General features: G+C 36.4%; 1 protein-coding gene across 3 annotated transcripts in view; it reads right to left on the reverse strand.

Annotated features, from left to right (window-relative positions):
• The window catches only part of SNX13 (sorting nexin 13), a 69,462-nt gene that overhangs the window by 11,833 nt on the left and 33,874 nt on the right, over window positions 1-23,755 (reverse strand). For 2 of the 3 annotated variants that reach the window (XM_065629087.1, XM_065629089.1), the window contains exons 6-20: window positions 22,315-22,436; window positions 22,057-22,158; window positions 21,347-21,435; window positions 20,847-20,930; window positions 18,289-18,427; window positions 17,685-17,773; window positions 16,434-16,533; window positions 15,263-15,456; window positions 13,118-13,222; window positions 11,755-11,887; window positions 10,992-11,029; window positions 7,318-7,387; window positions 4,453-4,625; window positions 1,657-1,764; window positions 642-752 (exon numbers count right to left, since the gene is read on the reverse strand). In XM_065629087.1, coding sequence (XP_065485159.1) covers window positions 642-752; window positions 1,657-1,764; window positions 4,453-4,625; window positions 7,318-7,387; window positions 10,992-11,029; window positions 11,755-11,887; window positions 13,118-13,222; window positions 15,263-15,456; window positions 16,434-16,533; window positions 17,685-17,773; window positions 18,289-18,427; window positions 20,847-20,930; window positions 21,347-21,435; window positions 22,057-22,158; window positions 22,315-22,436 — 1,657 coding nt within the window. The remainder of the gene's footprint in view (window positions 1-641; window positions 753-1,656; window positions 1,765-4,452; window positions 4,626-7,317; window positions 7,388-10,991; window positions 11,030-11,754; window positions 11,888-13,117; window positions 13,223-15,262; window positions 15,457-16,433; window positions 16,534-17,684; window positions 17,774-18,288; window positions 18,428-20,846; window positions 20,931-21,346; window positions 21,436-22,056; window positions 22,159-22,314; window positions 22,437-23,755) is intronic. The other variant, XM_065629088.1, reaches the window with a different exon arrangement.

The raw sequence follows: 23,755 nt of genomic DNA on the forward strand, positions 1-23,755 counted from the left end.
TACAGATGCTTTTCGTATCAAAATCACTAGAAGTTTAGAAATAGCTATATTTGCAAAGCAGATGCCCACACGAACTGGCCAACTGAACAAAGAATCACTCGTCTGAAGAGAGTTCTGGTGGCTTAACAAAAAGGGTGCACAGCTCAGGGCTCCAAATTTGACCAATGACTCTGTTGTTAGTTACAACAGCTAAATACGTCACAGCTGCTTTTGAAGGGAAATGCATTTCGTCTTTTGGGCTGAAGAGTGGAGAGCATGGTAACAGCAGCAAATACAGAGAAAAGAACCGAAAAAAGAAACTAGAAGGAATGAGACTACGGAAAAAAAAAATCACAGGTGTCTGACAGAAAGTAATTTGCAATGAACATATTTTTAAAGTAGTCTTGGTGCAATACACTGTCTGATTTGAAAATTCTATTTCCTTATCATATGAATAAGTTTACCTGTTATAAAACCAGTAAATTTTTGGTTCCATATGTCCTCAGATACCTTGCCACTCACAAAGTATTAAAGCAACTCACTTGCAAGTAGTTTTGAAAGTGCTATAGAGCTGTTTAATATCAGTTTAACATCTCTGTTTAATGCAATCATTGCACTAATGAATGTTCTTAAGTTTCCTTGACAGTGCAAAACATTCTTACCTTCCGTGCAAAATCCCCCTTCCCTTTGCTGTAGGCTTTATTCTCCAGGAAGTCATACACATAATGGGCTAGAGCTGGAGAAGCTTTCATCATTTCAGGATTTAACAAGAGCTAAGGAAAATAATTTTTAAAAGTCGCTTTATAATAAATAATAAAAAGGCTACAGCAGTTAGTTTACTAAAAGTTTAGCATGCATAATCAAAGACACTGCATCTTGCAATGTATTTTTTCATTTATTCTCTGAATTTTATAACATTACACTATTCTCAAGACAAAAACAAGGTGCTTCTTGATAATTCCCATAACTAACTAGTATGTTAATTATAGCACCTCACAGAAAAATACACACCCTTATCACCATTCAAAAAAATACCTGTGACTGAAAAAATATTGCTATTAAGAATGGGGCGCATATGCCACACAAATTAAAAATTAAAATAGCCATGACTGAAAAAATGTTGCTATTAAAAATGGGGCACACAAAGAAAAATGTATTAGCACTCCAAACAGCACAATCAGATTTCACAGTGTTTTATTCATTTTCACTATTTATTGTTAACATGTCCATTGAGTTCGTTGACAGATTTTAGTGCTAAATGACCAGAAAGTCTCTATGAAAAAGACAGCTTAATGTAGTTGGGCTGATACAGGCCGTACCTGAAGGGAGAAGCTGGGTGGTTTGCTACACTGCCAGAGTGGGTGCCATGGCCAGCCATGTCCATCCTTATGCAACGGCACAAGGCAAAATAACCACAAACACGAGTGTAATGCAAGAATGAGTTAATGGTATAGAGCTCCAAACCAACACGACTGGAACGTCACCAGCTCAGAGTTGGGACAGAACTCATTGAGAATAAACCAAAACAGCAAAGAACAGGCAAACTCATAAGATAATATAAAGTTCTTATAGTATACTATTTAGGATTGTGTAGCACCTACAGCACAGCTGCTTTTTTTCTACCTCAGAAAAAAGAATTCCAACCAAGAACACAGCCACAAAAACATAGCAGCTTACCTGCAAATATGCATTTAAATCTTTTTTCCTCTTTTCCAAAAATTCTCTGTCCATATTGTTAAATGTCTTTTTGCCAGGAAGTTTCAGTATATTTGCAAGGTTTTCAAACTAGGAAAAAAGAGAAGATTTTTTTGTTCTTTTTTTCCAAGAGTTTCAAATCACCATATAATCTCAGAAATGACAGGGGTCATTATATTCACCTATTCTTATCTACCATGTAACACCTGAAAAATAATTTCTCCCTCAAGCACAGAACTCAGATGCCTTGGAGAAGCAAAAATGAAAGGTAGGCTGTGAGGAACAAACACACAAAAATTCTCAGGCAACTATCACAGGTAAAATTTAATTTCTGAACGCACACTATACTCACTTTCAAAATACATATTAGTGTAGTGTGCAAAAGGTTTAAACTCGATATTTATCATCATGATTTGGGCAGAAGTTAGGAAGGTTATGAGACTACATCAAGAGAACTTGCAAATCTTTCTAAAACATCTTCCCTTTCCTCTCCTGATCAAACCTACTAAGGTAATGACTAAGCTTTTATCCCTGGAGTAGACAGCAGCACCCAGTTTACACATAGGTTATCACACCATGCTTGACGGGCCATCACCTGTGCCTTTTCTCCAGGTAATGAGAGTGATTGGCACTTGTTGACATGTCTCTCGCTGTCCCAGTTTTACAGAAAGAAAGGGTGTTCCAGGGAAGTAGGAGGGAAAGAAGAGGCCCTAACACTTAAGAAGGTTGAAAATAATTGCACAAAAATTTAAAAAGTGACAAGAATAAAACTCAAAGAATCAGGATTATCCACATACAGAATCCAGACTTCTTGTAAAAAATAATACTGTTAAGGTGATAAAGAGAGACAAGTATAGTATCTAGGATTTATGAAACAACCTGGAAAAAGGTTGTGTCCTTTTTTCCCTAGCGAAGACCACAAAATTACAGATTTAGTGAGAGATTGATTCCATTCAGTCCATGCAAGGTGTCTTTTTGCAAAGACATCATTAAACTTGGGAAGGTCACAAAGCTCATATGACATTTATGGCCTGTAGAAGCACCAAAGAATAACTACTTCCAACTTCACTAATCCCATTCCCTTACAAAGAGGTCACATGTGAAAATAACTGGACAGAAGATGGTCTAGTTTTTATTTGGATACTTGTATCTAGATTAAAAAAAAAAAAAAAAATCAAAGAACAGCCTCTATTTAAAATATAGGTATCTACTTCAAATTATATTACATTACTGACTAAAGAAACTGGAATGAATCTGTTCAGTACTTCAAGGAAAAAAGCTCATACAGATACTATACACAACTAACTTCAATTCCATTTTGGATCAATTATCTATTTTATCTGAAAAACATAAACAATAATCTCTGCCCTTCCTATTAATTTTAAATAAAAGATTCTAACCTTCACCCTCAGCATGTCAACAAAAATGTCTCAGACAAGCACACCAGAAGGGTGTTCAGTGTATTGGTGACGTTCCTGTGCCCCTAAACCCAGTAGAGGTGTCCATTTTCTTGTTGAAACAAAGCAAAATTGCTGGGAGTTTGAGACTCTACAGTAAAGCTCAGGAACCTCTTTACTTTTTGCAATCTTAGTGTTCTAGAATAACATTTCTATTTTCTGTAAATCCAAAGAACTCATATTACAGTAACGAGAAATTTCTGAGGTTTAAACTTTGAAAATTTTTGCTTCTGCCACTTTTTTCTAGTCATTTACTGGCAGGTCAGTTTTAAATGACTGCCCCATACCAGCAGAACATCAACTCCACTATAATACCCACGAACCCGTACCTGTTTCAGGTCACGAATTCTTCAAAACAGTGAAATTATTTTTTAAAAAAAATTGAAAACAAATACAAAAAGTCGTATTTCAAATTTACTGACAGCACACTAAAATAATCAGCTTATAATCTGCTTATAATACATACAAATATTCAACACAATGTTTGCCTAGTTTTAATAAATCCTACTTCGCTTTAACTACTGTTATGACTTTACAGTGCTAACCTGCCTCCACAGAATTTGTTCTTAGTGCCTCTCTATTAATAACAAGCAAAGGGATACAATCCAACACTTCTGACTAGTTCAAAGATTACATGCAGTCAAATCTGACTTCTCCAAAAGCCTGGTTTAAAAGCATTTCACTCTCCTCTTTTAAAAGAAAGTACTGCATTTTCAACACTTTTTCATGTCAGCAGGTTCTACGTTGTACCAGCTGCTGAATTACAAGTCTCTGTTTATTCTTCTTTCATCTTAGGAGGCTTAAGAGTCTTGAGAATACAAGTACAGCAGTAAAAGGCAGACTGTCTAGCTGTACATTGAACTGCCAACAGCTGTGCCTTTTGAGACCCCACCACTCCTTAACATTTCGCTTAAAACCTAAATACTTACTTTCCAAGCTCAGTTTTTATTTCTTAATCTCTGTGACAAATATAACAAATAAAACACACCACTGTTTGAGACCAGCAGCATTTCCATACAAACATTTTAAAGTAAAATTAAGCAAATGGGGGCTGGGGGAAAAGCTTTCCAAGTTCCATTTCCATTTGTTAGAGCAACTATATAGCCATCAGGTACTGAACTATATACACATGCACCTGTAAACTGCTCAGTACAAATAATGTACGATACAAACAGTGCAAAAAGCACACTTCAATGGAAAATAGCATAGTGCTGTAACTCCACATCTTAAGTTGCTTTGAGAAAGACAATACTCATGCCATACCATCACACGGAAAAAGCACCTTCCAAAGAAACCTTGAAAGATTTATGAGATTAATTACCTGCTCAGTGATCCTCATGTGAAAGTCATGGAAGTCACTGTAGCGTCGATATGTCTTCCATGTCTCTTCGCCGTTTGGATTTCGCCGATGGACTGTGATAGCGTACAGCGCGTATGTCTTGCCATGGTCATTACAGACTCCTGCCACAGCATATGGGTCATAGTCAGCATAGACTAGTAGTTTAAAAACAAAAATAAAAAAGGAACAAACAGAAAGAAGGAAGACGGAAGGACACAAACGTGAAGTGAAGAAATGTTTGGAATGACAGACTTGAGAGACAAAAATGGACATGCAAGCAGAATCACAGAATCACAGAATGTTAGGGATTGGAAGGGACCTCGAAAGATCATCTAGTCCAACCCCCCTGCCAGGGCAGAAGAATAAGCCATCCCTTTATCCAAAACCCTGCATAAGTGATACCCTTCAGAAACTTATTACATAAACTTAGAGAGATTAAGCAGCCTTAAAGTTGGACAAGTTTCACTGACATGCAAAACACAAAGCATAGAAAAAGGTTTCAACTTATAAGAAGAGCGAACAGAGCTTTTAAAAAATAATTTTAACCTAAAAAACTCAAGATAGAGGTGAAAGCCGTGAAATCAGAAGAAATTACAGTCTGCCGAGTGCACTAATAATATTGAAAAAGTTGGTCCATCAAAAAAATCTGTAAATACAAGACAGTGCTAGCAGGCTGTAAGCATTTGGGTTTGTTATCAACATGAGCTGTTTGTTATTAACTGTAAGATAAAAGACACCTCCCACACTATTTATATATAACTATATATACACACATATGCATTTTGTACGTGCATTACATTTATATAATGTATTTTGTATGTGCACACACACATTTTATGGAAAGAACACATCCATCTTAAACAGAAGTAAACATCTTTTTGTTCTCCATTGAGTATTTAGGTTCTCCTGGACATTTGTCCACCACAGAATTCTCCCAGTATAGAGTTTGTTTCAAAAATTTTCATTTAATCTACAGAATAACCTAGAACCAATATTATTTACACTGCACAGCATGTTACCAATTTAAAGAGTGCATCTCAAAGTACTGAGCCAACACCCAGTAACGACAATTTTCCAGTGGCTAGATTAAAGTGATTTTTAATCAAGTTCTGTGAAATTTTCAATGCACCCACGCTTTTACTGACAAATCATCAGCTACAACCTCTGTTGTGCTTCCGGCTTTGATTTATCTCAAGTATAATGCCAAAGTCTAAGCAGCCAGGGAGTGGCGCCTCTAGGATAGGGGGGAGCCACTGACAATGTAAGAATTACTCACTAGCAAGGTGCACAGTGGGCACAGAACTTCTTTGCCACCTGTCCTCTATAAGAAGAATGTTAAGTGCTGAACCCCAAGAGAAAAAAATCAGACAGTCAGGACATTGCTAAAAGACTGCCCAGAGAATGGAGTTGGGAAAACCCAGCCCCAAAGACGTGGAGCAAGCCCAGTTCTCGCGCAGCCACCAGACCACATCTCAGAGGCGCCGCTGCTCAGCTGCACCTTTAGGAGAACCAACCACTTCAGTGCAGGAGTGGCAGAAAAAGAAAGAAGTTGTCCCTGCCATTGCTTATGTCACAGCCTTTTAAACAGTGTTTGTTTTGCGACATGAGACAAGGTGAATCCTCAAAGATGATGGAGCAGATCTTGTTTACACCCCTCAAGCACAGCAAAGGGTAACCATCAGCAGAGGAAAGGAGCCTGCGCACAGATGCGAGATGCACCTACTGCCTGTAACATCCAGAGAGCAGGGACCTGTATTTCTTGTTCAAACATGAGGCGAAGAACGCAAAGACGGCCAGTTTAACCCTGTCTTACAGCATGACCTGGTACATATTCCCTGGTTCAACTGTAGTATTAAGGACTCACAGAGCCCAGCTGATATTTATCAATACACGCTGCCATCAAGATTACGAATTGAACATCATTTGTGTGGTTCTAAGCTTACCTTTTTTCTTAGATGAAAATAATGACACGTCTGAGTTTAATTCAGAAAAAAAGTATCACATGCCATTTTAATTAAGAAGCTAAATTGTGATTCTTAACTTTTAAACTATTTTTCCCCTTCTCTGAGGATTGACTACATGAGACTTGCATTCACACTGGGCTGGAGTAACAGAATTTAATTAAAATATCAAGCAGCTGAATTCTTGCTCACAGCTCCTGTGTCCGCTATATAAATACATAGATTTAAAACTCTATTGCACAGTAAAATCTACCCCAAAAAAGTATCTGAAGATTCATTCACAATTTGACCACCCAGTGCAATCTCGTCTAACTAGAGTATTTGCAAATAATAGCTGAGAGTTTGTTATTTATTCTCACATAGTATTTTTTTTTCATTTTTTTCATTTATTACTAGGCAATTTTTTTTGAAAAGATAACCAAAAGTGCCGCCATTGTAAAGACCGAAGCCACTACCTCAAATGAATCTAAGGAAGCGCAAAGAAATAGGTGAAAATATTATAGTAAGAGAAGTAACAGTCAAGAGTTAGAATTGTGTGGCTAGAAAAAAAAATGATGGCTTTTTGAATTTGTTCTTTAAATAATTGTTAAAATAAATGCTACTCAAAATTAAGGTTAATGAATGATTCTCCAGAGATACAAAAAATAATAATATCATAAACAACAAAAATTAAATCACATTTTAAGTACAGATATACAGTTTATGACCTACAGCACCAATTCTGTAAGGATTTCCATTACAAGGACTTCATGGGAAATATGAATTCGAATGTTTTATGAGGTTAAAAAAAGTGAAAGCATTAGGATTTCAAGGGCCTGTAAATATCAAAAAACTGAAAACAAATGGAGGAAAACAAGTAAGCAGCCATCGTAACAGATTCACTTACCAGTATCTGAGATGTATGCATGGAGCTGAACTGTCTCATCAGAAGGGACATTTGAAAGGTCATCTAAGGACTGCAGGGTTGGGGAGAGAGGGAAGAAGGAAGAAATGAACAAGAGAGAATAAGATCGCAGATACGTCTCATTTGAGAGATGCTTTTTGATTAATCTATTTTGTTTTCAAACTTTCAGTTCACTACACTAATAGAACAGCTTAATGCACTGTAACACTGCAAATAAGTGTTTGTATTACCTGGTTACTAAAGCCTTTTACAGACTGTATGGTCCCTCATTTCCCCTACCAGTTTCACATAGTTCTGTGGTCACTCTAAGATATTTGCCACTTTTGTTTGATTTCTCAGTTCCAATAGAAGTACAGATACAAATAGTCTCCTACTGAGCATAAAAAAGACAACAAAAAAACCCCCACACACTGTGGAGATATAGGTGTTGTATGCTAAATCTTTTGGTTTTATCTTTATACCATTCTGTTTTCTTTCAACTGACTTAAAGCGCTACACAAAAGTTACAGTGCAGTAGAAGTTTAATAATTTCTCTGCTGTATGTAAAAAGCAGCAAACTCTTTTCTCAGAAATGTTTTCCCTCCTAAAAAATGAACAGGTATAATATCATCAGCTGGCTAAAATCCTGTCTCCTTATTCAGTAATTATTGGCATCGAAAGAGGCCTAACAGGTCTTTTATAGCAGCATTGCTATTATTTAAAATTAATATATTCGACTACTAAGATTTAACGTAACAAATCCCTGCAAGATTTTTGAGTGAAAAACTTGGAGCTACTGAAGTAGAGTTCGTAGGCATTGGGATCCCAGCTACTTTATATATTTTACTCCAAAATTCTAAAATTCTTCAGATACAAATTCAGAATGAAAATGCAGCTATCAGCCATCTTTTATAATTTAACCAAGCCAGTTTAATAGCAAATTGCTACCAAAAGTTACCTAGAATGGGACCTACTGGCTAGCAGGTTAGTCCACCTGTGTCGAACTAAAATCTCAACAGGGGAGACCTCATCATGGCTACAGCTTCCTCACAAGGGGAAGAGGAGGGGCAGGCACTGAGCTCTTCTCTCTGGTGACCAGTGACAGAACCCGAGGGAATGGCAGGAAGATGTGCCAGGGGAGGTTTAGGTTGGACATTAGGAAAAGGTTCTTCACCCAGAGGGTGGTGGAGCACTGGAACAGGTGTCACAGCCCCAAGCCTGACAGTGTTCAAGAAGAGACTGGACAATGCCCTCAGACACATGGTATGAACTATGGGGTTGTCATATGCAGGGACAGGAGCTGGACTGGATGACCCTCGTGGGTCCCTTCCAACTCAGGATGCTCTATACAGGTCAGTCAAGTTTCCAAACTGTTCTGTTTCCTTGAACTCAAATCAATCTTATGTGATAAAACATAGGTTGTACTTGAAAACATAAATTATTTAAGGCTCTGCTCTTGCCTCTTCTTCACCTGAATCTTTCTCATCTCCACGATACCCCAACGTAATACTCCACTCCTTCCTTCTCAAGCTCTCTAGAGGGAACAGCTCTTCTCTGCCTCAACCACCTCAATCAGTCTCTGCCTAAATATCCACCATGGAAGGTGAGGGGAATAATGTTTCTGTTATAAAGTCTAGATTCTGCCTAAATGGCATTGTTAAAAAGGTCTGAACACACTAACTATGCTTTAACCTGTATTGCAGCAAGGTGTCTCCTAAATACCTTATGAGACAGTTTGTAGGCTTACAGCACAAAGTCCCAGATTGAAAAAAAAGATAGAAGAAAGAGGAGTCCATTTGGGGAATCTGTTTTGCCACCACATGCTATAGCGCTAAAAGCTTCTGTCTGTTCCACGGTAGAACTAATGAAATCATGCTCCTCAAGGATTCTCAAATCTATAAGTTACTAGATGCTGAAGACTACTCTGGTAAAGTATTGCCATCAGTGGAGTGTTCCTATAATCCTCATTAGACACTTGCTTTTGGTCACTGTTAGATATAGGGCTTAATGTTCTCTGACCTAGTCCATTCTTCGGCAACTCACCCATGGACAGCAATAACCCTGTACGGTGTTCTCTATACTGCAGTGTCCAAATTTAAGAGCAGAATATCACCTGAGACTGATCAACAGCAGGAATTTGTGGAAGCCTGGATAAGTGCTTGATATTCTGAGAACTCTAGGATTTGATTATCAGTAAGATGGAAGGGATATTATTAAAGACGACAAGTAACAGTCAATTGCTCTAATATTTTGTTTGCTATGAAATACTGACATTAAGCTACTGTTATATTTTCTAAAAGGCATCATTATTTCTTGTTTTCCTGCCTCTAATTCCACCCTGACAGTTCAGTTTTCTTCTTGATAACTGAATGGGGTCCAAGCTGACACATACTAATGGCTGTCAGAAGTTCAACCCCGTCATTTCCGCTGCCACTCAAGGTTTTGGATATGTAACACCTGTGTAACTCCTATTTACTCAATGCAAAAGCAATATGCATAGCTCACATTATGGATCCATTTAGATGAAATCTGCAAGAGTCTATAAATATTCTACAGTGGGTTTTCTACCCCCAAAATACACCCTACTGGTTTAATATAGTAGATCAATGTATCAAATTAAAAGGCAGAAATTAAGAAGATATTTTTGTAAAGTAACTTTTCCTCAAAATAGTTTTGAGTCTCTCTTCCAAATAATCTTAAAATGCATTCTTAGAGTGAAAGTATAAACTGCAGGCAATGTATTTTATAACAGAAACTAGGAAATACTCGACTGCTGTGGCAAGGCACTATGCAGCCACAATTAATACCAGTAAATGAAATGGTTAAAACTTGAACAGATAAAACCCAAACAGTTCGTATTTAATATGATCAAATATCTTTGACTTTAGGTGTATTCACTGGAACAGAAGTTAATTAAAAAGCAAAAATATCACACCACAACCCAACGTTATTTAATGCACAGTCATTAGCTACAAGTACAGAATTTCCTTGACCTTTGAAGTAGCCTCTCCAAGGTCTATTTTTCTTCATGCAACTGACTAACACACAAGGGACATCAACTATGTGTACAGAAATTTACACTTGACATGGATTTCATCCAGGAAAAACTCATCTACCAGTATTCAAACACCTGTAAAAGCACTGAAAACCCTGAACAATATGGACTATAGAAAGCAAAAAGGTTTTCTACATAAACACAGCTTTATTATACATTTCTGCTAGATTCTTCTTCACTCTTTAGAAAAATAGTAAATGTAGTATCCTAATAACTCCAAATTATGCATATTTATAAAACCAAACAGGCATAGCAAAAAATACGCTTCGCATAAATTAACTATAGATTATTATTGTTTCTGTGAAAAACAATGAAATGCATATTTACAAAACCAAACAGGCATAGCAAAAAATACGCTTCGCATAAATTAACTATAGATTATTATTGTTTCTGTGAAAAACAATGAAAAATTTCATTAAACACAGGGGAAAGTCAAAAGGGACAGTTTTAACTTACAGATTAATGGATGCCTTACGTGTGTTTCAATTTGATTCCAGAACTTTTTCAGAAGTTAAACTGCAGGGAAATAAAACCTCTAGCCTACATAATTTCAACTATTTTATAATGCTTTGCCTAGTGTTGAGGAGAAAAAGTAATTAAAAAAAAAAATCCAAGCACTTACCAGATTTATGCTGCCAGTCGGAGACCCATTAAAAGATTCTAGGAACAGTGAGGAAGGGGAAAGGAAAAAACAGGTTAGAAATTTTTTTCCAATGTAGGGCCACCCAAGAAATAAAAATGCAAATACAAACTACTATGGAAAACAACACATGACTCTGGCACTGGGCAAAATGTTATGCCCAACACATTAGCACTTCAAGCTCCCAATGAGGACACGTAAAGAAAAATGTATGTAAGTTTATACAGCTATAGATATGAAATAATACTCCAGAGAACATTCCTTTTAGGCTTCATGAAATTGCTTCATTAAGGAGTCAGTTTAATAGCTAAACAACTTCCATTAGATTTGTACTTCAGTTAACGAGAAGAATTATTTTAATTGCCTTAAAAAGCCACATCTCTTACGTACTCTGAATTTCTATTTCCAGGTGAAGAATATAGTTATGTATTTAAACAACCCAGCATGTTGAAGAACCTCAAAAAATGAGAATGAAACAGTCATCTCCTTATTTTAGCAAAACACTTGTTACCAAGACATGAGAAAAAATTTACATGAGATGAATAAAGTTACTACATAAAAAACCCTATTTGACTCCCTAAACAATTTACAAAAAAGCACAAAGAGGAAATGTTAATTTTAAAATCAGAGATATTACAGGAACTTTTTGATTTCTCAAAAACAGTGTGGATAATTCTCTTATTTTTATTTTAAAGCAGAAAAAATAATGGTTCCAGGAAATCCCCCTTACAGATATACAGCTCACCTCCTTCACCATCATCTGATCCTCTGAAACTGGGATCCTTCAGCATATCCAGCTCAGCTAACATACGTACATACAAGACATTCTGTTTGAACGAAGGGTAGAATCTTTCATCTCGCAGCATCAATTCATACACCTTATTGAAATAAAAATGCCAACCTTAGCAATACTTATTACATTTTTTAATAAATCAGACAAGCTTTCATAAATTATACTTGACCAACACCTATCTGTGTACCCTATTATGTGTCTCTGGGTTTTAAAGGAAATGCAAGTCTGTGAAATTTCAACTCATGCTTACTCCTGATGGAAAGGTTATGAGGACTAATTGTGCCAGAAGTATAAAAATACTTCTCTAACTAGTGAGAAATGCACACATGGGAAGAGAAGCAGCACGTTAGCTGTAAATGTTTCCTTCCTCTCCTCTTAACCCTTCCAATTGCACTATAAACATATTTGGTCTTTACACATTTTGCAACAGGTTCTCTCTCAGTCCTTCTTTGTTGATAAACTATAAACATGGACCTGCAAACAGTTAGGGGGAGAGGTGAAAAGAAGGAAAGGAAGGGAGAGAAGATACCATATACTACTTTCCTGAAAATTTCCAGTTCAGCCAATACAGTATAACCCTAACTCACGAAGATTCAACCACGCCATCTCAAAAAGTTATCTATATAGCCTATACAGTGACAGTATATATACATACACACATGTATCTATCAGTAGTACGAATTAATTCATACTAATTTTTAGCATGAATGACAACATTAAGTTAATGACCTAAAATAAAAACCTCTCAGACTGGGTATATAATTTACTGCCAGAATATTAATCATTCACTCTTTTTTTTTTTTAATATATATATTGGACTTGTGTGATAAAGTCTATGTATGCGGTTAGTAAAAAGTCTGGTTTATCTTCAGTACTTTCTGCTTCTGAGTGCCACACTGTGCAGGCTTTGAAGAAACAGAACAGTCAAAATAACTTCTGGAAAGACATACAGAATTTAATATGGTAACATGGTTACATCCACCTTTAAAAAAAAAGAGCTAAAATTGGACCAAAATTGTACCACTTAGTTACTCTACGCAGGCATGTTTTCGCAAATTGGTTCATAAACAAAAATAATAATCCCATAAATTCTAAAATGTGCTTCATAATTAATTTCACACAGGACACCTACTCTTTCTGTCTATAGCTAAGCGGAAGTTGGAAATTTAAAGTATGATTTTTATAGAATAGGAAAATGGTAAAACAGGTTTTAGATTTCAGATATTTGAGTTCCTCCTTTTTCAATAGCTGTAGTGACATTTAATACTCTATAGCATTAACAGTTCTTATAAAATACAAGATGAATACAGTATACCTTTCTCTGAATGTCATCAAAGATTTCAGGTGTTGGATCTTCATGGTTCAGTGTTTCTGCCAGTTTTGCTACTAAGTTGTCATCAATATTAACCCTCGGAGATGCCTGTGATAAAGATCTAAATCAACTTTTGCAGCATAAAAATAAGAGAGCTTCTATTTTCACAAATAAAATCCAATACAATTCTGCAGTTACCTACATAAACTAAATTTCTTCTTGATGAGTATCTCTAGAATCGTCTAGAACACACAAGAGGATAATCAGATCACCTCCTCCCCACAAAATGAAGTTCAGAGTTTGTATTAAAACTCAGAAGTTTCATAACTAATCACTAAGAATCACCTCAAAAACAATTTATACACATTATTTTGAAGCAATATCTAACCCCGATTTACTCACACTTAAAACCAAATTTGATTTATGAGGAGAAAGATCTAGATTCAGAAATGGAGAATAAGCCAGTAAGAAAGTCAATGGTCAATGGATGAAGTTCTGAAGCATCTGAGGAAAGGGTAACAGTTTGCCAACTCTGCCAACTTCTAGAGAGATTACCAGTAGCTGTATGCAGACTTTATCACAGCGACCAGCATCCTAACTCTATCAGCTATCAGATTCCTAGTCATCCCCTGGTATGACATATTTCAACCATTCTTTTAGATGGGCCCAAGTTCACACTTTCCCCATTTTCAGTAACAGAGATGGGGATCCAGCACTGAACCAGATCCCACGTCACTTGATCTACTAAGCACAGCTTAGAGGCTGTGTTTCTTGGCTTTGGAACAGCTCTTGTGTTAGGTGGCTTCTGACTTCAACCCAGTGAGCATTCAGTCAGCTCAAAAACCCATCAGAGCAAGCTCTGCACAGTCTAAAGACCACCGTGTCGCTAGACTACTGAGGTGGAAGAGCAAACTGAAAGAAACGATACGGAAAGAGCAGCATCCTGTAGGCAATCCAGGAGACTCCTGGAATACACTGAGGCTAACTTCTTGAACCAGGTAACAGACAGACCTACCAGAGGTCCTGTTGGTCACCAACAGCAGTGAGCTAATCGGCGACATCAAGACTGGTGGCAGCCTAGGCTGCAGTGACCATGCACTGGTGGAGTTTGCAGTCCTTAGGGATACGTGTCAGGCAGAGAGTACAGTCAGGACGCTGAATTTTAGGAAAGCCAACTTCCAGCTCTTCAAGGAGTTAGTCAATAGAACCCCCTGGGAAACTGCCCTCAGGGACAAGAGAGCAGAACAGAGCTTGCAGATCTTTAAGGATTCTTTCCATTGAGCACAAGAGCTCTCGATCCCCAGGTGTAAGAAATCAGGTAAGGAGGGCAAGAGGCCGGCATGGCTGAGTTAGGACCTGCTGGTCAAACTAAAGCGCAAAAAGGGAATGCACAGGCAGTGGCAGCAGGGACAGGTATCCTGGGAAGAATACAGGGACACTGCCTGGTTGTGCAGAGGTGGGGTCAGGAAGGCCAAGGTGCAACTGGAGCTGAACTTGGTGAGGGATGCAAAGAATAACAAGAAGAGCTTCTACAGGTAAGTCAGACAGAAAAGGAAGGTCAAAGAAAGCATACTCCTCAAAGAACAAGACTGGCAAACTGGTAACAACAGCCAAGGAGAAGGCTGAGGTACTCAAAAGATTTCTTTGCCTCAGTCTTCACTGGCAAGTTCTCTTCCCACACTGCTTGAATGGATGGACGGCAAGATGGGTTGCATCTTTCTGAAAATATTTCTTTTGGGGGCTGGGTGGGCACATGTGGGGAGGTCGGCAGAGGACAGGGTAAGAGGAAGTGAAAGGGGAAAGGACGGCATACAAAGGGACAGAATTTCTTATTCTGTCTTCATATTTTCTCTAGCTTTTCTCCATTCCAGAAAGTCAGCTTCTGCAGAACACATTTGACAGGAAAGTCAGTACCAGAATGAGCCTTTTTAAATGGAGAGGAGAGGAGAGAAGAGAAAGACATTTTCTTAGTGCTTGACACAAGGAGAGAGAAGACACACAAGTAATAGCTTTAATGTCAACTTGTAGACAACTTGTGCTACACCATATCCATTTCATATTATTGTAGCCATAACTACTAAAGAAGCATCCGTACAAAGAATAAATTCCAAACAAATTCCAAACAATGAAGAAATAAGTTATTCCTACCTTTTCTGATAAATATTGCTCATAAACTCCAAACGCAGCTGCTCTTAATAGCCCCTTGGTTTGATTAGTCTGATGCTTTCCATCTTTCTGTCGGCTTTGAAGTACCTCCAGCTGTTGCTGTGCTGTCACCCTGTATCCTTCTACTGTCATCCAGAAAAACAGATGTGCTTGGCCACCAGTCTGCTGCATGTAATCTACAGAAAACAGCCACCAAACAACCACAGTTATTGTTGTGCATCTTAGAATAAGAACTCTATGTGATGTTAACCATATATGGAACTCCAGGATCCGGTTATACATCTGGAATACTTATCATCTATAGTTGAAAAATAAAAAGTGCTATACACATATTGGCAATAATCAGTAAACAAAATTGGGAGCAAAGTCCAGGAACTAAGCACTGAATCCTAAAATGCACATGTAAAAAGTGAATCTACCTTTACTGTGTGGATGTGACTGGCTTGTACAGCATGATATGACAGGAAGTTCAAACTGGAATTCTAACAAATCATGTGCATCTAACTGCATCAACAGGACTATCGCCACTACCAAAACAAATCTACATTCTTAATAATGACCATCAGCAGCCTAATTAATTTACAGAAGAGAGTCAAGCATTAGAAAGTATTAAAAATTAATTACATAACTTTAATCCACCTATCAGTTTCTTAATTATATAAGAAACATAAAATAGTACATAAATTACTGCTATATTAAATAGAAAGTCTTCAGTAGCCTTGTAATCCTCTAAACTTCAGCCTAACGTGTATAGTCATTAGTTCCATCAGCTTCGGTGAGACCAGCAAAAGACTAACAATTGCAATAAGTTTCAGAGTAATTCCAATTATAAACCTCTAAGCAATTCTTGCAATGATTCTGTTCTAAACAGAACAAACTTGTTAAGTGACAGACCAAGAATCATTGCAAGAACAGCCTTACAAAGAGATCAGTATTGAAACAACCTTGAGACAAGCTTTTGGAAGTACTGAGTACCATGTTCTGAACAGTTAATTACAGACCGATTTGCCAAAAAGGTTTTGGTTCCCTCTGGCAACAGGCTTATACACATTTAGCTCTCAGTAGACACCTATATTTAGCAATTTCAGCTGTATAGCCCTGTGAGTCAGCATATTCTTTATAAATAAAAAAGATCAGATAAATTAACACTCACCCATAAAAAATTGTAGTGCAACATTGTCTACCAGAATATGGTCCAGAGGGACTGTGCAAAGTTTTCCAAAGTTTGCTGCCAGTTTCACAGTATCTATTTCCTGTAAGGCACAGTTCAGCAAGTTCATAGGCCTTATTTTTTTTAATTAGCTTTTAAAACTCCTGCTTACCAGAAAGCAGATATAATAGAAAATACATTACAGATAATAAACCAGCCTCTCAATGACTAGTTATTTTCACAGTCACTAATAAGTGAAGATCTACATCATAAGCTCATGGTCTACTTGCCTTCAACATAGATGATCTCTGCTATATGGGAAGCTGGCTTTTAACACTGTCATTCCTGTAATACTATACAGGTCAAATTAGCACCAAAGCCCTCACCAACAGCAGCAATGGCATGAAAATGAATTCTCAAGACGAACTCATTTCAGAATTGGATGGGGTGAAGGTCACCACAAATTAAATTCATCTCTGCCCAGCTTTCTTCTGCTAATATGACATATCTTGGTCTTACAGTATTGTTTCCAGGTCCAGCTGTAGAATACTTGAAATTTTAAAAGTAGGCACAAGATTACATAATCTTGGAGACACATCTAGGTCCAATTAAGAGAGTCAAGAAACTAAGCAAAGTCAAACATACTGACTCTGTCAGCCTTAAACTATGTAAAACAAAATATAAAAAAAAGAAAAAAAGAATAACATGAGGTTCTTAAATTTAACATCCAGTTTGCCTCAGGCTTTTCATTGAACTAAAGAGGTAAATATGTCTGACAAAAGGCAATACATTGCGTGTACAAGGCATTGCAAAATCATCAGCAAGGGGCGCCCTTATCAGCAAGAGGCGCCCTCATCAGCAAGAGATCTTGCCGAAGACTAAGCTTGAGGCACACAAGGTATGCACTGGAGCAGCAAAACAGAACTGGATCTAGGTATATAAACCCAAAGATGCTTTGCATCTATGCAACATTTTGGTTTAACTCCTGTATTAAGAAGATAAGAGTAGTTTTAAGATATACTGACATATCTAAACTCCTAAAACCAGAATTAAAAAAACTCAAAATGTGAACCTTTAGAAATTATTTCCATACTTAAACTGCAAATACAAGACTAACTTCACCTGTATAATGCATTCCTATAACTGCATACTTCAGTAGTGTTTCAAAACGCAAGAACTGAAAAGCTAGTCCAAACTAGTAAGTAATCTACAATTTCACTCTTTCAGAATTAAAAAAAAGTCTAAACTACTTACTTTTCCTGACTGCAACCTCTGAATTCTTGAATCACATACTTTAATAACATATAATAAACTGTTTATTTGATTTTTTATAGTGTTGATATCTGAAAGCAAAAACAAAGAGGATTAGCAATCCAGATAAGTAAATACATTGTTGTTCCAAAATGTTCTAAAATGTAACACAAAAAGTGACACACCACATATAAAACATATCAGCTTTGAAAAGAAGGGTTTTTTTCAGTTCAAATACCTTACTGATAAAAGTGAACAAGAAAAAATATTTTTCTCTTTTGTTTTTCAAATTAACTGTTAACTGACTGCTAACCATTAATATGTAAAGTATTAATGAAATTCAGAACTGTCAGTCAAGCACGTTTCAATCCAGTGGATGTATACATACCTAACCAGTTTGTCTACAATTAAAAAAAAAAAAACAACACACACCAACAAAACTGACATATGAAGATTGAAGTTTTAACACTTCACGTATAATTTTTTTTAAAATAACAAAATATTTTTACTATGCTGCAGAGTTTTTATTTTCTAAATGTTTTGAATATTTTTCAGAGATCATACTGATAAATGCATTTCATATTTTGCACAACAATACAGCACTAACCATCTCCTGCTGTATCTAGAGATCGAAGATATTGCAGTTCTTCACTTGCTTTATCTTTCACTGCTTCCAACTCTCCTATATTATCACTTAACTTAATAATATTCATAAAGGCCTCATAGTTACAGTTGGAATCACGAATCTGAAACAAAGTTTAACAGTGTGAAAAACACAAAACGGGCAAAAGCACATGACATGATTCTTCATTAAACTAATTATTTTGATATAGCACTGCAAAGTGGCATTTCAAAAATGCACTGATGCTTCTAAACCTTCTTTTTGATGCTAAAATTTTACATGGACTGAGAAAGGCAATGCATGCATACAGTCAAAACCTATTTCACACAATCATTTTCTGTTTTCAGTAAGTACAAAGACACATGGAAAGTGCATTAACATCCTTAACAAAGATCTTGTCCAAAACCCAATTAACCCTCTTCTGCTATTACCAATCTCCTTAGCTAAGTAGGCAAGACTGGTGAAATCACTGAAGAGGTTCCCTGTAAGAGTACATGCTCCCAGTGTAATGGCTTCTTAAGATACAGGATTACAAAAAGAATTAAACCATTTTACAATGTAACCTTAACCTACTGAGGGGAAAAACAAAATAGGAAATGGCTGAATTAATATAATCTCTGAAACACTAATTCAGATACCCTCGTAACTACTATTAAGCTATTTCAATACATCCTATTTTCCTACTATTGGCATAGGGTAAACCTGCTCTGGAGACCCAAAGGACTTCGTACAAGGGAAGGAAGCCTGCTGTGCTGCTGAGATCCTGGACATGGTACTGTGAACACAGCACAAAGCTCAGGGGAAGGCTGGCAGCTTCATAGCATGGGCACCCAGGGGCAGAGGGTTCGGTTCTAACGCTGCCTTTACCATCCAAACCCGAAAATAGTCACTTCACCCACATCCTTCATAAATGCTCGCCGTGGTATGGAAATGTAATACTCAGTCTGCACAGCAGAAGTGCACTGACATAAGCTGTGCGAGCGGGGAGCGAAGAGTGGATACTCTTTAATGGAAAAATCTACCTAGAAATCTGCTTTTAAGAAATAGTACAAGCAATACTTGAACTTCAGACATTTTGTGAATATGTGAATTTCACAGTGAAGAGACAAGTTTGGATTAACTTTAATTTTTTCATTGAAGCTTCATAATTAATTGCAAGAGAATTAGTATTGAACTAAGGTGTTCCTAGAAACATGGAATTAAACTTCCCATTTTCAGAAATTGATTTTTTTCATTCAAATCTTATTTTATGTCAAAAGATTCCAAAAGGAACCAGAATTTGAGTAATCTCTACTTATTACTTTAATTCATGCAACAATCTTAATTTCATAAGTCTTGTATTAAGTTTTCAAAAGCATTTATTCTTACTTGTCTTTACCGCAGCACATTTACTTCCTCATCTCAGAAAGCAATTATGAAAATTAATATTTGGGACACCACCATCATAACAGAAAGCTTTATAAAAACCACAGAATTCTATCTTTGGATGCAGCTGGGGGCAGCGCTCAGTAAATAAAGAACGAGGCCAAGTTACAAATAAAGAACATATGTGGGAGGAAAGGGGAAACAAAAATTGAAAAGCTTGGTCCATACAAGCAGCAGTATTTTTTTCATTTTAAAGCTAGATTCCTGTAAGAAAAGCTGCATGGAAACTTTTACATAAAGTAGAGGTGGCTGGAGTGCACAAAACATTGTACACATACACTTGAATTCATTCCTCAGATCAGAATTTTTACTGTGAACTCTTCAGGGTGCATTCAGCGTAGTACTTGAATGCACCCTTTAAGACGAAAATATTTAGATAAATGTAGAGAGAATGTGGAGCAAGGAAAAAGCAAGCAAACAAACAACAACAAAAACTCAAACCCTGACTCCTGACCTACAAAAGATAATGAACTGTAAGAGTAAGTTTCAACTGGCTTTGCAAAAAATCAATAACATTAAAGTGTGAATGTTCTTTTTCTGTTAATTTTACTACATATATTTCTTAAAAAATTGTTTTGTTTTTTAAGATGCATTAGAAAGATATTGAAGACTTTGTTTCTTCCCACTCAGTTAAATTATTAAGGGTTACTACAAATATCCCTGAAGAAAACATCCTGAGATTCCTTTCCAGAGGCAAAAAGAAAGAAAAAAAAAAAAATCCTATTACTTGTCATTCTGGAGGTCTCTTAAACTTTAAAGGACACACTTTAAAAAAAAAGAGTCAAGGAAAAAAAACCAACAACTTTGAAGGTTACTGCCATACTTTGCAAACAGCTAAGTAGAAGCCAGAGGACTCAGCATTATGCTTTGCCATACATCTGTCCTCAGTCAGTCAAGTTTTGCCAAAAAACACAACAGAGAGTACAGATAATACAGATAGTGTGTGTATGTGCCTGTGTGTATAAATACATATATAGAAAAAATTCAATACAGCAGCTCTAGGTTTACCACCTCTGCCAATATACCCATTGGTAACTTTTCTACCAGACACCTGTCTGCCATGATTACAGGAAACACAAGTAAAGCTTGGTTTAAATTTTAAACATTATAGATCTTACCATCCATATGACATACTGATTAATATAATCAGGATCACTGAGCTGGTTTATTAATGGAAGAAGAATTCCTCGGGAGAGGATTTCCTGAAAAACAAAATAGAATAAATCGTTTTAATACATGTATTCATAAAGCTAATATAACTGCAACAATTTAAAAATCATTGTGTAAAGGCTAAATTAAAAAAGTGTAATTACAGAAAGCATTCAGTAGGCACTATTGCATTCCCTTCCAATTAACACTAGAAGATGTTAATATCAAGAAAAACAACAACCATTTTATCATGCTTTTCTAATGTTGCTAGAGCTCAAAGAAACTTCAAAAACATTTCACATAACTGTTCTTTGCTATTAAAAACTTTTCAAGATTGAACCATATTTAAAATCACCTAATATTTAATTTGGTCAGTTTTACAAAACAAAATAAGAAGAACGGCTCAGATCTAAAATTTCTGATGGCATTAAACGAAAGAATTGGGATGGTTTTTAGAGTCTGTACTTACCCTGACAAAGTATCGCATGATCTTGTTCTGGAAGTCTCCAGGAGGTAGCAATATATACAGTAAAACCTCACACAGATCCCTTAGGAATCCTACAGAGGGAGAACAAAAAAAACCAAACAAAACAACACAAAAATTCTCAGCACAAATTTATATTGTGTTGTTTCACATCTTACCTCATATCATGAGAAAACAACAGATAAATCCTTAAAATTAAATTCAAATATGCAGTCATATACATCCTTACAGTCCAAGCATCACAGTAACACCTTTCAGACTGTATATAAGCAGCATGGATATAAACCAAACTGAGATAGATCTAGAGGTTCAAAACCAAGACAAAAGAAAGCCAAATTCCAAGAATCAAAAAATTAACTCCAACACATACAGGGTTTTTTTTCCCCTCCTTGACACTTTGCCCAAAAAGGTAAACTGATTTTTTTCAATTAAGGCTATAGAGCAGTGATAACTAAGGCGGATCTAACAAAAAGTAATAAGAATCTGTGAAGCCACCCCCTGCCTCCCAGAAAACATATTTCTACCTTAAAATTCTTCCAATGAAAAGAGAAATAGCTATATATACACATAACAATAGTATAGCTTTGAAAGCCATATGCTACAATTTCAATATATTTCACACTGTTAACACGACCGTTAGTATTTTAGTTTAGTCTGCTATACTAAAATAACTTCAGAGGATAATATTGAGAGACCTTCTTCATCTTTGGGAGAAGTGCAGACTAGGTCACGACAGACTTCTTTTTCCATTTCAACTTCAACCTCAAAGAATGTATCTACAAGTTCCTCAGCTTGGTCTATACAAAAGAAAATAAAAAGAAACATACTTTTCTGTAAAGATCAGAAACTTGAGAGTAAGCTTGAATTACAAAATAAAGCTAACTACATTCCATACAAGTAAGATACATGGCTACTTGGATCCAAAGCAAAAAATATTTAACTCATTACATTACCTTTCATCTGATCACCTTTCTCTGCTATTCTTTGCTGAGCTTTTCTGAAAACTCGAAGATGAGTGCCAAAGTCATCAACAAGTCGTGTAGTGAAATAAGGCTGCCAATCTATTTCCTTTGACCTATGAGAAAAGGGCATCCATGAGAATGAATTATTTTATCCTGAATACAAAGAACAATAATAAATGTCTAGCTCTTCATCCCTGCCAAGAGCCATACTGATAGCAAACATGGAAAAGCAAATAAATAAATCAGTCTCCTAATCGCCTATTTATTCACCGAATAGAAATAAAATATTGTAAAACACCACTCTTGCACCACATTAATATTCATGCTCGATTTACTTTAAGGTAAACATTAATATCTGAAAATAGTGTTCAGATTCATTATATTGTCAAATATCTGTGAAAAACCCTGATATACACATCCTACTAACATCTACAACCTAAAACTAAAATACTCCTCAATCATCCTTTCTATCATTTTGGGAGGCACCTAAACAAAATAATTTTCCTCTGAAAATTCTTCTCAGCTGTCTCAAAAGGCCACCAACCAAAACCACCAATAATCCAGATCCACCACCTGCACAATCGCACAAAAGCACTAGGTGGCAGCCTTACATCATTCTTCCAATGTGACACTCTCAAGGAAAAAAGAAAAATTCTCATTCTCTCCAGAATCTCGCAGGATACATGAAATTAGACATGATGACACTAATCTAAGACCGCTACAGCTATATCCAACTACAGTCATTATAAATACACTATATCATTGTATCTTAATAATAACAATCAACTGTTGCAGCCCTATGAAACCGATTTGATTTATACAGAACACCGCAACTGCACTGGAGTGGTGGCTATTTCTGAAGAGCTATATTACAAGGAAAAAACAAAAAAAACCCCAAAACCAAACAAACAAAAGAAACAAACAACAACAAAAACCCCCTGCAAAACAAAAAAAACCCCACACACCGATTTGCTATAACTTGACCTGCTTTGGCACAATCCCAGTGGTCGATATTCTCCATGAAGTAACTTTGTCAAATACACAAAAACACTGGAGTAGCCAGGTCCATTTCATGTAAGCACAGGATTGTTTGCTGTAAGGTATTGTTTATTTAGCCTTGTTTTCACTATTTCCGATACTGCTTCCTAGGACTTCCATTATTTCACAATTAATGAGATATTACAATAATGAATTTTTCCTAGCATTAAACCTTGCTCTCAATCTTGACCTTTCTTGCCAGAAATCACACTGACCTACACTTTCCAGTCAGACGGAGGGGATAACAACACCTCAAAATTGCTAAGAAGTTTACTATATTTGGGTGACCCACAACCTCTTCTGAAGAGAAAATGGATAACAATCAGCACAGTGGGACAAATACCTGAAATCATTACTTAAGAAAGAAAAGAGGAATATAAAAGCATGGGGTACC

Source organism: Caloenas nicobarica, chromosome 2 (genome assembly GCF_036013445.1).
Source record: "Caloenas nicobarica isolate bCalNic1 chromosome 2, bCalNic1.hap1, whole genome shotgun sequence".
NCBI lineage: Eukaryota > Metazoa > Chordata > Aves > Columbiformes > Columbidae > Caloenas > Caloenas nicobarica.